At 39.4% G+C, this 14,642-nt stretch overlaps 1 protein-coding gene across 2 annotated transcripts in view; it reads left to right on the top strand.

Moving 5' to 3' along the window:
• Positions 1-13,737, top strand: part of FBXL13 (F-box and leucine rich repeat protein 13) — a 263,877-nt gene extending 250,140 nt beyond the window's left edge. For both annotated transcript variants that reach the window (XM_008963814.5, XM_008963808.7), the window contains 2 exons: positions 4,360-4,523; positions 13,067-13,737. In XM_008963814.5, the coding sequence (XP_008962062.1) occupies positions 4,360-4,523; positions 13,067-13,256 (354 nt within the window). In that variant the 3' untranslated portion in view covers positions 13,257-13,737. The remainder of the gene's footprint in view (positions 1-4,359; positions 4,524-13,066) is intronic.
• The last annotated feature ends 905 nt before the right edge of the window (positions 13,738-14,642 follow it).

Raw genomic sequence — 14,642 nt, 5'->3', positions numbered from 1 at the left:
TGTAGATATGGGGTTTCACCATGTTGCCCAGGCTGATTTCAAACTCCTGGGCTCAAGTGATCCACCTGCCTCAGCCTCCCAAAATGCTAGGATTATAGGCATGAGCCACCACGCTCAGCTTATATTCAAAATATGTTTGTTATATTTAAAAGCCCTCCCACAGTTCAGGGGTTTAAAAAAAGCTAGAGCTTAGACTCTCTTTTTGGCCTGACCTTTAAAGCACATTATTTTTTACTGCATTAGATTTTCATTAGTTAATATCTCATGAAACCAACTGTTATTAACCTAAAAGTTCATTTTGTGGACTATTCAGCCCCTTTCTTGCTGTCCATCTTCAAGGCGGTTTTTTCTTGGGATCGTCACCAGAAGTGCTAGTAAAATTACCTGACTTCTCACACAATCAAAACAGGAATTGGTGGGGAGGGGGCAAAGGGGAGAAGAAACAAAAGTATAATTCAGCAAACTGAAAGCCAACAGTCAAGTTCTCTTTTGTATAAGGAGGTCCTACTAAAAAAAAAAATCGCATCTATTAATGGCAAAGGAGATGAATAATCATAATTATAGCTACCATTTATTGAGTGCTTACTTTATGCTAGTCACTGGTCACATACATGTTCTCCTTTAGTTCTGTGGCAATCTTGGGTAACCATTCTACAAATGGGGAAACTGAGGCTCAGAGAATTTAAGCAACTTGCCTATGGTCACAATTAAATAGTGCCAGAGCTGGGGAATTCAAATCAGAGAAAATACTACTAGTAAACAATGTGGGAAAAGATCCAACATAAGAAAGAAATCCAAGTTAAAACATTATTATTTGAGGTATCATTTATTACCTACCAAATTGCACATTTTTTAATGGTAATGCCCAGTGGTTGGCAGGGGGTCAGTGAAACTGGTCCTTATATTGTAGATAGCATTATAGATGGGTATAATCCTTTTGTGAAGCAATGTGAAAATTCGTAAACAAGAGCCACAAAAGTGGTCATACCCTGTCTTAGTCCGTTTTCTGTTGTGTATAACAGAATACCTGAAACTGGGTAATTTATAAGAACAAAATTTAGTAATATTACATTTCTGGAGGCTGGGAAGTCCAAGGTCAAGGTGGAGCATTTGGTGGAGAACCTTCTTGCTGGCAAGGACTCTCTGCAGAATTCCAAGGCAACGCAGGGAATCGCATGGCAAGGGAGATGAGCATGTTAACAGGCTAGTTCAGACCTTTCTTCTTATAAAGCCACCAGTCCCACTCTCATGATAACAGGTTAATCCACTGATGAGAGCAGAGCCTTCATGACCCGATCACCTCTTAAGGGCCCCACCTCTCAATACCGCCACATCTTGGGTTAAGTTTCAATATGTGTTTTGGAGGGAACAAACATTCAAACCATAGCATACAAATCCACTTTCTGAAATCTATCCTAAGGGTAACAGTCCAAAACTTGGAAAAGACTGTATTTATGAACAGTCATCAAAATGTTATTTAAATAGTAAAAACTTAAAAACAACGGAAATGACCAGAAATAAGTAAATGATAAACTAAACTACATCTACTAAATAAAACATTTTATAATAATTAAAGATTGTAAATATGAAGACTGTGAAGTAGTATAAGAATGCACTAGGAAAAACAAAAAAGCAAGATGAAAGCGAGGTTTGGTGGTGTGCAGCTATGGTCCCAGCCACTTGGGAGGCTACGGCAAGAAGACAGCTTGAGCCCAGGAGTTTCCAGGCCAGCCTGGGAAACATGGTGAAACCCAACTTGGGAAAAAAAAAAAAAAAAAGGCCGGGCATGGTGGCTCACGCCTGTAATCCCAGCACTTTAGGAGGCCAAGGTGGGTGGATCACTTGAGGTCATCAGTTTGAGACCAGCCTGACCAACATGGTAAAACCCTGTCTCTACTAAAAATACAAAAATTAGCTGGGCGTGGTGGCGGGCACCTGTAATCCCAGCTACACAGGAGGCTGAGGTGGGAGAATTGTTTGAGCCTGGGAGGTGGAGGTTGCAGTGAGCCGAGATTGTGCCACTACACTCCAGCCTGTGCAACAGAGCAAAATTAAAAAAAGAAAGAAAAAAAAGAGGATGCAAAATAAATGTAATTACTGTATTTACAAATCTGTTAATGGGGATAGGAATGAGAAACAAGCAAGAAATACTCCAGAACATTAAAAGTAGTTATGTTAAGTGATAAATTTGTAATTGCTTTCCTTTGCTATTATTGCTATTTTTTTTGGCAATGTGCTTATATTATTTCTAAAATATAAAATAATTTCATTTAAAAATAAACCAAAACATTTTTTCAAGGAATCAAAAGTAGTTGTGTTGGAAGTAACATAATCTGCCCAATGAGGCTGGGACCAGGACCTTATATCTGGGAGTTAAAAATGCAGCAAAGTTATTTCCATCTGTAGTTCCCAGCCTTTAATCCATAAATCCCAACAGCATCACATCAGTCATTGAACAACATGAGCTGCTGATCTACAGGAACTGTCAGGCTCCTTTTCAGCTCTCCTAGTATCAAACCAAACCTGCTACTCTGAACTCCACCTCCCCTGGACTTTTCCATCACCTTGTTGTCTTTCCTTTCTTCTACAATTCTGTGGGCCTTTTTTTCTTTCATCAATGACATCAGATCCTCAGAGATCAACCTAGTATGGCAGGAATGTCTGAGGCATTTTTGTGAGAGTCAGTTATAATGTTTAACCTTGGTCCTGAGCATGTTCTGGAAACAAAGCATGTTTAGACAATGACAACGTCTCTTTTTCCAAACTTAAAAAGTGTATGTTCCAAACTGAAGTGCTTTTTCTTTTAACTTTATGTTAAAACAAGAGCCAAGCCTCATGGCCTATGTTTTTCAGAATGTTCAAACATTTAAAATAAGAAATTGAATCCAGTTGGAAAAAAATTCCTTTGGAGAGAGTAATCTAGTTGATTCTGCAGCAAGGCTCAGTTTAGCTATAAATTTGAAAGCTTATACTGGAGTAAGTGAAATAGTCTAAGTAGTATACTTGAATTACCTCTGTAGGACATCTGGGCAAAACTGTGATATGTTGGAACCCTTGGCAGGATATTTCAGAGCGGGATTTGTGTAGTCTCTGTGGCTTCTGCTTCTTTCTCCCCTTGCTTCCAAACATCTGTCTCACCTACTTGTCCCTTTCCAGAACTAGGTTACTCCATCTTTTTTACATCTAAACCATCAGTGATGTCCAGGTCTCTTCTCATAGTAATATGAGCCTGTCTGCAGATTAACTTTGGGGGATATATATTTTGTAGTTTTGTAGCATGTAATGTTATTAAACATATGTTTTTAAATTGATGATGCCTTAGAGAGGATTTTAAATTTAAAGCCAAATCCCATCTCTATAGCATTTCATAAGTTGCTCATATTGGTGTGACAGGTATTACTAAAAAATTTTGATGAAGTTTTCCATCCAAACCAGAGGACTCTTAAATGAAAATAACAGCAAAATCACAACTTTTTTTGTGTGTTGGGGGGCAGGGCACAGGGTCTCGCTCTGTCACTGAGGCTACGTCACCCAGTGCAGTGGCGTGATCTCGGCTCACTGAAGCACTGACCTCCCAGGCTCAAGCAATCCTCCCACGAGAGCCTCCCAAGTAGCTGGGACTACAGGCACGTGCCACCATGCCCAGCTAATTTTTGTATTTTTGGGAGTTTCACCATGTGGCCCAGGCTGGTCTCGAACTGGGTTCAAGCGATCTGCCTGCCTCAGCCTACCAAAGTGCTGGGATTATAGGCATGAGCCACTGTGCCTTGCTAAGATCATAATTTCTATTGGTGCTACTTGAGGCAGATATTTTACTGTTCTGACCTTATTTGGAAACAGTTAAACAACTCACTTGAATTGTAGGCCCATTATGTGACAAGCTGGGTGAAAGAGAATATGCAAGTGTCTGATTTTGTTACTCTATTTGTTATGAATTGAATGTTTGTCCTCCAAAAATTATTATGTTGAAACCCTAACTCCCACTGTGACAGTAATAGAAAGTGGGGCCTTTGGGAGTCAACAGATTTAGAAGAGGTCATAAGGGTAGAGCTCCCATGATGGGATTATGACCATATGAGAAGAGAAAGACTAGAGCTCTCTCTCTCTCTGCCATGTGAGAAGATAGCAAGAATGGAGGCATCTGCAAATAAGGAGGGACTTCCCAAGACACCAATTGCAGGTACCTCTATCTTTATCTCAATCTTGAACTTCCCAGCCTCTAGAACTGTGAGAAATAAATGTTTGATGTTTAAGCCACAGTCTGTGGTAGTTTATTATAGTTGCCCAAAGTGACTAAGGTACTGTTCTTCCCTGAGATAGTGTTTGAATAACCAGTACTTACTTTGGCTCTGTGTTCAGATTACTGACTCAGCGATGGAGATGTTATCGGCAAAATGCCATTACCTGCACATTTTGGATATCTCTGGTTGTGTCTTGCTTACTGACCAAATTCTTGAGGACCTTCAGATAGGCTGCAAACAACTCCGGATCCTTAAGATGCAATACTGCACAAATATTTCCAAGTAAGTATGTACCTGACTATGACAAACTTTTGAGAACTACTTTCTGAGAAAACATAGTATATGGCTATAAGGTTCATAATACATAGCAGCTTTCAGTGTTAGGAAGTTTCATTTCATTTTATTTTTTGCCTAATTGAAGCTAACATGGTGAGTTGTTCTAAAATGGCCTTTGTGGTTTCCTATCCCTTTTCCAGTAGGCCTTTTACTTTAAGCATCTTCCCTTCCTTGACTAAGCAGGTGTCCAAAGCTTTAACTCTAGCTCTTCCTCTGCTCATTTCTCAAAATACAGTCCATTCAGTTAATCTCCCCTAGAGGATTAAGAGAATCATCTGATTAAAACAGCTCACAAGTTTTTGCCTCTTGACTGAGGGCAAAAATGTGCAAGTATTTTAACTGACCTGATAAAGTAACATATGAAATGCTTAAAATGAGAATCCTTGACCATTCCCTGACATAGAAGGTAAGGTTCTATTAGGCAGATGTGAAAAATTAATACTATGAATTAATATTATCAAAGTATAAAGTGTACAATGTGGCTCAAGCATGTAGATTTCACAGAGGAACTTTCTTAATTAAGTAGTTATGGCATGAGCTGAACCATGAGCCCTGGTTTCTTGAGGCCTGAGGAAGAACATGGTTTCTTATCCAAGGAAGTGTGTGTTAAAATGAAATGGAAAAAAGAAAGAAAAATTACTTGTAAAATAGACATTCCCACTGGGCCAGGCCTGCAGGGGTAGGGCAGCCAGCTGGAGTTGGATCAGAGAGAAGGGGGTAGGTCCTTGAAAATTTTTGAGGAGGGTTGGAGACTCAACCCTTCCTGATAGGTCTGGAGATAACTCTGATATGAATACTGCTAACCTCATTTAAAGGACATACAATGAAGTAGGGTCCTAGGAGTCTCTGCCAAACTTGTTAGATTATTAACAGACAACTTTCAGCAAGATGACAGTGAATGAATAACGTGGTACTCAAAGGAGTTTAGCTTCTAATTTTTTGATTATATTTTGCCAATCACTATTTATAAGAGGTAATATTATTGAATTTCTAATAAGTAAGATTCTAGAATGAATGGAGACTTTCTGGCAAGGGGCTCTTTGAACCTAATCATGGTGTGATGCTATGGTTTGAATGTGGTCCCCCAAGTTCATGTGTTGAAAATTAATCCTCAATGCAACATTATTGAGAGGTGTGACCTTTTCAGAGGTGATTAGGTGATGAGGGCTTTGCCCTCATGAACAGACTAATGCCGTTATCATGGAAGTGAGTTAGTTATCATGGGAGTGGGTTCCTGATAAAAGGATGAGCTAGGGCTCCTTCTTTCCTGCCATGGGATGATATTGGACTTCCTAGCCTCTATAACTATGAGCAATAAATTTCTTTTCTTTATAAATTACCCAGTCTGTAGTAGTTTGTTATGGCAACACAAAGTGGACCTAGACATATGGGACACTGAAGTATGATTAATATAGTGAGTGGTCAGGAAGACCCAGGATATCCAGTAACATCCGAATCCTGCCTTAACTGCTCGGTCTTCTTGCTAGGTCCCTAGATTTAAAAAATATACGTGCAAAAAAAATCAAACAAGGCATAGTAAGACTTGACTACTAGCTGAGCTTTGTCCCAAAACCCCAATGTAGAACTCTAATTAACCAGCTATAGCTGTGAAAAATTCCATTGTCTAAGCCATGACAGCCGAAGGCCTATTTTGTCTTCTGCAATCAAACTTGGCTGTCCCTATGCACAAGAAGCAGGTAGAGACTTGGCCCTAATGCTTAGAAAGGGGCTGGTTTGGTGTGTGCACTTCGTTGTCTAAAGAGGCCACACCACTACCTTTTAGTCTCCCTGAAAGCTCCACCCTTGCTTAGCTCTAGCAGGAAAGAGGCCTAGAATCTCTCGATTCCATCTTTGTCTAGCAATGGAGAAAGACAGTCCTCACTGTAGAGTGGCTTGGAGAGTCCCAGTGTTTGGACTAGTAAAGCTCCAGAAACATCTGTCTTTATGTTCAACATCTAGGATAGGGTGCTACTTGTCAGTTAGGGGGCTCCTGAAATACCCTGGCCTCAAATTTTTTTATTAGAGAAGTGGTAAGGGGGCCTAGTTGCATGCAGCTTTCTGCGATCAGCTCCGGGTGCTCTATGGAGCAGCTTCGTTTTGCATTTAGATCCTTCAGTGCAGTTTGAAATGCACAGTGTATGTAGACCCTTCAAAACTCAAGCCCTTGATGATCTCTAATCCCTTACCTATGCTCACTCTCTAATCAGGGCCAGTGTGGCTCCCTCAACTGCAGAGGCTTTGATTTGTCTGGGTGAAACAGAACCTTTGGCAGGTGGGATAAGAGAGATTTTTCTGGCTTGGGAAGAAGCTCAATGTCTTTGAATCACAAAGCAATGCTCTCCACATGCTTGATTCCATTTTGAACATGAAAACAATGTATGATGCAGCCCTTAAGATCCAATTACAGCCGTCAGAAGAGGCTGTTTTATACATAAATTCACTTATACTCAATGGAATCTGAAACTACTGCGCCAGCTTTGCAAATCAAAGATGTCTGCTCAGCTCACCCTTTCTGAACCAGAGGAGTAGCAAACTTTTGGTCAATGAGCAAATTGGCTGTAGCCCTTTTGCAGAAGAGTTTCCTGCAGAAGATATGGCTGGCATTCTACCAACCCCAGAGTCTGAAGGGTTTCCAGGAAGTGACCCCAGAAGCACCGTGTGGATGCAAGATAAAGGCTCCTTTATTTCAAGGAGGAATAAGTAACAACTATGATCAGAAAACATGACAAGCTATTTGTATTTGAAGCAGCTGTGACAGCCAGCCATTCAACTTATGGCCCTCTGTGGGGAAAGGCAACAAGGTAGGAGGAGTGAGAGAGAGGAAGAAAGACCCTCACAATGGCCCCCACAACCCAGGAGGGCCTGAACCACAGAGAACCTGAAGAATCACTAATTGTATAGTTAGCGAAAAGGCTAATCCAAGAACAGAAAACCAAATAACGCATGTTCTCACTTATAAGTGGGAGCTAAAGGATGAGAACACATGGACAGATGGATGGGAACAACACACACTGCGGCCTGTCAGAGGGTGGAGGGTGGGAGGAGGGAGAGAATCAGGAAGAATAACTAATAGATACTGGGCTTAATACCTGGGTGATGGAATGATCTGTGCAGCAAAACACCATGGCACACGTTTACCTATGTCACAAACCTGTATATCTTGTACATGTACTCCTGAACCTAAAATAAAAGTTGGAAATAAATTTTTTTAAAAAATAAAGGGAACTTTCTGATATATTTCTATCTGGAGCCCAAAACCTTCAATTCTAGAGAACTAGTAGAGAAAGTCTTAGTGGCCTTCAGAGCCCCAAATCACAGTATGAAATTCCTGGAAGGCCTTCTTTAGCAGTTGCTAGAAGCTTAAACTCGGACAGTCCCTACTGCTCAGGCATTCTAGGAGATCTGTGTTGATAAAAAATAAAACGCTTATCAGAGTTCTCCTCTCTAGCTCATGGAAAGGTTCAAGCCTTTCTGATGTGGAGCTGTTGACTTTTATTATCAGTATGAACAAATAATGTTATTTAACAATTATTATTTGCCACGTACTGTGCTAAATCCTATTTTACAGATATTGCCTCACAAATACACTTTATCATCAAAATGGATAAGGAAACTGGTTTAAACAGGTTAAATAATGTGCCCACAGCCACACAAATAAGGAGAGCCATACTTTGTACCTAGGTCTTAATCATACTGTGCTGCTCTTCGCCTTTATATTACATTCTCAAGCTTTTAAAAAGCTCTGACATTCAAGGGATGTGGTCAGGAAGGGTAGACACGTGCTCTGTTTTGCCTAATTTATGTCTGATGCACAATAAGAGAGGCTGTGGATTATGAGCAATCCTTGGTGGTGGCTCCAACATTCCCTTTTTTTGCCTACTCAAGAGATTAGAAGGAAATGTCAGCTAAGGCACACAGTGTTACTACAGGGCTAACCCTGAATCCCTTTTAATTTATAAGAAACAAAAATCACTAACAAACTTCAGTACAGTGTTATTATTAACCATCTAATGTGAAATGTTACAACTTTGACATATCATGTTTGAAAATCACTGTTCTATACTGATCCAAAGAAACCTCTCTCACCAGGATAAATGAGTAATGATGACTAACCATTGCAGCAGATTGGTTCAATTCCCAAATCATTTCATACAGGGTCTCACAGTCACTTAGGCCAAAGCAGAATGGAATGCAGTCAAAGAATTCCATATGTGCTCTATGGAATTTAGAACACACAGTGGTTCCTAAGAATACGTGTTCTTTTCAATATTTCCTAGCTCCAATGTGCTGATCATACTACAGCATCAAGCTATTAAGAGAGAAAGGGGAGGGGCAGGAGAGAGAGAGAGGTTTCTCCCAGAAATATAGTTTCTACATTTTTAACTTTCCTGATACGATTCAAAATACATGTGTAAGAGCTTCTGCACAGCAAAAGAAACTATCAACAGAGTAAAGATAATGGGAGAAAAATATTAGCAAATTATGCATCCGACAAAGGTCTAATATCCAGAATCTAGAACTTAAACAAATCAACAAGCAAAAACCAAATAAGCCCATTAAAAAGTGGGCAAAAACATGAACGGACACCTCTCAAAAGAAGACATACAAGTGGCCAACAAAAATATGAAAAAATACTCAACATCACTAATCATCAGAGAAATGCAAAATTACCATCACAATGAAGTATCATCTCGCACCAATCAGAATGGCTATTATTAAAAAGTCAAAAAATAACAGATGCTGGTGAGGATGTGGAAACAAGGGAATGCTTTTACACTGTGGTGGGAATGTAAATTAGGTCAGCCAAAATAGAAAGCAGTATAAAAACTTCTCAAAGAACTAAAATAGAATTACCATTTCATCTAGTAATCCCACTACTGGGTATCTACCCAAAGGAAAAGAAATAATTCTATCAAAAAGACACCTGCAGTTGTATGTTTATTGCAACATCATTCACAATAGCAAAGTCATGGGATCAACCTAAGTGCCTGTCAGTGGTGGATTGGATAAAGAAAATGTGGTACATTCAGACCATGGGGTGGTACATTCAGACCATGGGATGCTACACAGTCATGAAAAATAATGAAATCATGTCCTTTGCAGCAACATGGATGCGGCTGGAGGCCATTATCCTAAGTGAATTAACAGAGAAACAGAAAACCAAATACTGCATGTTCTCACTTAAAAGTAGGAGCTAACCACTTGGACATAAAGATGGAAACAATAAACACTGGGAACTCCAAATGTGGGGAAGCAGGGAGGATGGCGAGGGTTAACAAAGTACCTACTGGGCATTATGTTCACTATTTGGCTGATGGGTTCAATAGCAGCCCAAACCCCAGCATTACGTAATATACCCACATAACAAACCTGCACATGTACACCCTGAATCTAAATTTTTTTTTTTTAAAGGTGCATGTGTGCAAACACACAGCTACATAGGATGCTATGATAAAGAACTCAGAAAAACCTTCTGGCCGTCACTTGCCAATCTCTTCTCTTGGCAAGGTCCTGGGTCTTAGGATAGTCAGTCCGTGTGAGGATGCCAAAGGTGGTGAGGACAGCTAGTCATGGCTAAGGATTTTCTGAAGGGCAGGAAAGAAGTGGAATAGGGAATAGTCTATACTAGTATCCATAGCTCTCTAAAAATAATCCTAGATTTGCTCCAGGACAGATTCATATTTTCTGTTTTTCCCTAGGACCACCCTTGCTGTGAAAGCACTTCAGACTAAAACAGGCCCTAAAGACATACCAGGTGGAGGAAGCCTTAACCTCCCAGAACTTGAGTCTGGAAGGAGAGTGGGTCTGAGATCTGATCCTTTGCTCCCCTCCAGTCAGTAAGCATCACTTCCAATAGTCAGGGACCCACTGATGTTTGGTTTCACTAAAGCTGTCTGTGGGTGGAATGGAGAGGAGAGCTAGGGTAAGGGGGACAGGGATTAAGGAATGAGTACATTAAAGAAATGCATATACCAGTGGGCACTTCACCCATGGCTGGGGTTCAACATGCAGCTCATTTCGTTCTGTCCCATCACACTGCATTAAATGAGTAGTCTCCCTGTTCACTCACTATTTTCCTTATCTTATATTAAGGAGTCAGCATTCTCACTTTCCTTTTTCTTGTTATTTTCTCAAACCCCCACTACTTGCTAATTGTTTTATATCACAATTACCATCTAATTTACCCTGGCTCGTAGCTGACTGAGCAACTATAGGACTCAATATTTACACTTTCCCAGACTTATCATTAGTAGTACTTATCCTCTTACCAGTTATCTAGAGCCGTCAAAACTGTTGCTCTTCTGACATTAAGGTAAGATGTAACTTGGTGAATTAGGATTTGCAAATCTTTTACTCCCTAAAACAAGCATTTCCTTTTCCTATAGGTCAAGATCATTGTTGCCTCTAACTGTGCTACTCTTGTACTACAGTCAACATCAGTGGCATTGAATGATTATGAACAACTGTGAACTGCAGTGTGTGTCCAGAACTCTGGTGTTTGGGAGGCAGGGGGCAGGAGGGTGTTGGAAATAGGAACATAAGAATGCCCCTTCTAGACCAGCAAACCAGCAGAAGCCAAGAGGGTTAAAGGACTTCCCTTCTTGGTGTAAGCTGCTGAAATCTCTCGTTTGAGCTATTCATGATGAGTTTCAGGGAGATGCAAAGACATGTAATAAACTCTTAAGTAACTTACTACCTTCTTAAACAAAAGGAAAATAACAAAGTTTAAAATTATAAATAATTAATGCCCTGAAGCTATGTAATAGAAAGAAATTAATTCTATGATCAACTTCCTGTAGATGTTTAGAGGAGGAGAAGACTGGGTTTGAGCCATTTCCAGGGAAGCTGGATTGGTTTGGAGTTTTGAAAAATGGATAATGTTTAGACTGATAGAGATGGGTGAAGGGTAACAGTGGAGCCTTGCTGTTTGTTACATGAAACTGATGGTGCTAATGTTATATGCCTCAACATTTGGTATTATATTTCAGTAAGTCTTAAGGGGAAAAATGTTCAGAAAATGTGTTGAAAGATATGATAATCTCACCTTTATAGAATTGAAAAGGGAGAAATATCATTAGGAGAATAATGTGGGAAAAGCAAAAGATATAAACCCACTACTTTTGCATAGTAATGTTCTACTTTGAGGATATATAAAGATTATATAAGAGGTTTAAAATGCAGGCTAGCACCTTAAAAAAAGATAAAAAAATTTAACAGAATGCAAAACATTATCTTTGACAATAAACTTACCATTTTCAAAACTGAGAATAAATATTTCTCTGAAGAGAATAAACTTGTTTGCCAAGTTTTAGTCCATAGGGATTGGTGGCTCCAAACTAGGAATTAGTATATGATAATTGCTTTTACTCAATTTGTTCTTTAAGTTTGTAGAAGTTTTGTGTGAGAGCCAATAATAAGCTAAAAAGCAATGTGCTTAGAGGCAGAATTAGCAATGCTTTGGTTACCTCCCTGTTGAGTTTGGTTACAATTATTTTAATACATCTAAAGTTTGATTTAACTGAAACAGCATTTTAAACTGTTATCTCTATGTTGTTGGGTTTTTTCTTCCTATTTCATTGCCTTACCTGAACTCATATGGCCATTCAGCACAAACTTAACTTGAAGTGTATGGTAATGCCAGCTCCATATCAATGACTCAGTTTCCAGACTTTTGCAATTAATAACTCAATGTAACATACAGCAAGAGTGGGGAAGGTAGTGCCTTCATGGGTAAACATCATAGTTACTCATTTCTAATCGTACAGAAGTGGTCAATTACTCATCTCCTTTTTAGTACTAATCTCGTGATTCAAACCAACTTTCTAGGAAAGGAAATTCTTCCTTCTGTCCTCAAAATGGCTTTGTTTTCAAGTTAGACATACTTTTTTTCTGATGCATTCTTTACTTTCTTGTTTCCTGCTAAGAAAGACTATAATAGTATTTTTTAATACTGTGTTATAGTGTTGTGACACCTTTGAGTCACAAACCTTCTCATAAAAATGTGTATTGTAGACAACACTGCATGAACTTTCAGGGAGTTCATGGACCTCCCTGAAGTTCATCCATGCAGTCAAAAGGGATCTGTGAACTCTGGGTTAAGAACTCCTGGCCTGGTGCATGGTCAGCCTTCACAGGTAGGCTGGTTAGGTTACTCCCTCATCAGAGAAACTAGAAATACCAAGGAAGGGGCTTACTTAAAGCAGTATAAATAGAGGCCTCAGTGTTCCTCTTCCATGGCCATGTGTAGTTTCCTTACCCATTCACTGTATCTGTTAATTTCTGAACTGGCTGAATCAGAGTTACTGAGGCTTTGGGACCCTGTTTATTTGTACACTTACCCATATCCTCACTCTCAGCAAGGCAAGAGAGGTCTCATGTGAATTCAGATTGTGACAGTGAATTCCCTAACTCCAAATTTGGTTGAGTTTGAAAATTTTGCACTAGGGATTACTTCTGCAACTAGCTAATGCTAAGCACTGTTATTACAGGAAGGCAGCTCAAAGAATGTCATCTAAAGTTCAGCAGCAGGAATACAACACTAATGACCCTCCACGTTGGTTTGGCTATGATAGGGAAGGAAACCCTGTTACAGAGCTTGACAACATAACATCATCTAAAGGAGCCTTAGAATTAACAGTGAAAAAGTCAACATACAGCAGTGAAGACCAAGCAGCGTGACCTTCAGCCTCAAGCAGGAAGAACAAAAAATCAAGAACTTGGCAAGTTTTCTCCATTTGTTGCAAGTATGTTTACTAGCTGAATCTCAATAACAATGTAAACAAGCAACAAACCATCTTCTGATTCTTATTCCAACTACAAATATTTCCAAACACATCAGTAGTTCTTCTGTCTAAATAATCATGATTTAAAAAAGAAGCCAGGCCAGGAGCGGTGGCTCACGCCTGTAATCCTAGCACTTTGGGAGGCCAAGGCGGGTGGACCATAAGTCAGGAGTTCAAGACCAGCCTGGCCAACATGGTGAAACCCCATCTCTACTAAAAATACAAAAATTAGCCGGGTGTGGTGGTGGGCGCCTGTAATCCCAGCTACTCAGGAGGCTGAGGCAGGGGACTTGCTTGAACCTGAGAGGCGGAGGTTGCAGTGAGCCTAGATCACGTCACTGCATTCCAGCCTCGGCGACAGAGCAAGACTCCGTCTCAAAAAAAAAAAAAAAAAAAGAAGCCAAATCAAGTACTGACTACACAAAATTTCTGCCTAAATTTAATCAAACCAATAGTTTTGATGAGATTATAAAATCTAGTTATATGAAACAACCCTGAGAGATGAGACTTTTTTGACAAGAAATTAAGAAATTTTTCTTTAGAAAGGAAAAAGAAAGCAGAGATGGCCATATGTCAAACTAAGAGTTTGAGCCAGGGGAATACTTTAAGGATCTGTGACGCTTTTTAAGGCTTTATAAAGAATACAGACATATATTAATATTTTCAAAGGAAATGTGGCTTTTCTGTGGTTTCCAGACATTTAACAACAAAAGAGAACTAAATGCCGCCAATTAACTCTGTACTTATCTCAACATTTGACTTAGTCAGGGGCAAATTAAATAGAAACAAGAACTATCTGAATAGAAAGAATGTCCCTGCAATGTCTCAGAAAGACATCTCTTTAATCGAATTTGCACAACAGAGGAATTCTTAAACTATGCTATGCCAAAAAAGATGCTCCCTCAATTTTATGCTAGGAAGTATGGGTTATTAATTGCATATCTACATATTAGTTTTTAATAAGCTTTAATCCATAGGTTTTAGTATATGTGCTGCCAAAGTGAGCACATCTGTGGGTTTTTACCATTATTTGATATTATGTAACACTGATGTTGACACAGTCCAAGAGAAAGCACAACTCTGTTCTGACTGCCGCAAACAAGCCTTGTCAGCAATATCAGATCAGCCTTTTAACCTTTCTATTTCCTCAATTACTTATCTCTCACGTGGAGTTAATTCTCTTTTTGTATCCCACAAGTTTCAAATAAGGATTAAAAACTTAAGATAAAGCATCGTTATTTTGAAAAGTTTTAAAAAGATTGTACAAAGTATTATTATAGGC

This window comes from Pan paniscus, chromosome 6, assembly GCF_029289425.2.
Source record: "Pan paniscus chromosome 6, NHGRI_mPanPan1-v2.0_pri, whole genome shotgun sequence".
NCBI lineage: Eukaryota > Metazoa > Chordata > Mammalia > Primates > Hominidae > Pan > Pan paniscus.
The sequence above is the reverse complement of the archived record's forward strand: the minus strand, read 5'-3'. Positions and strand labels throughout refer to the sequence as shown.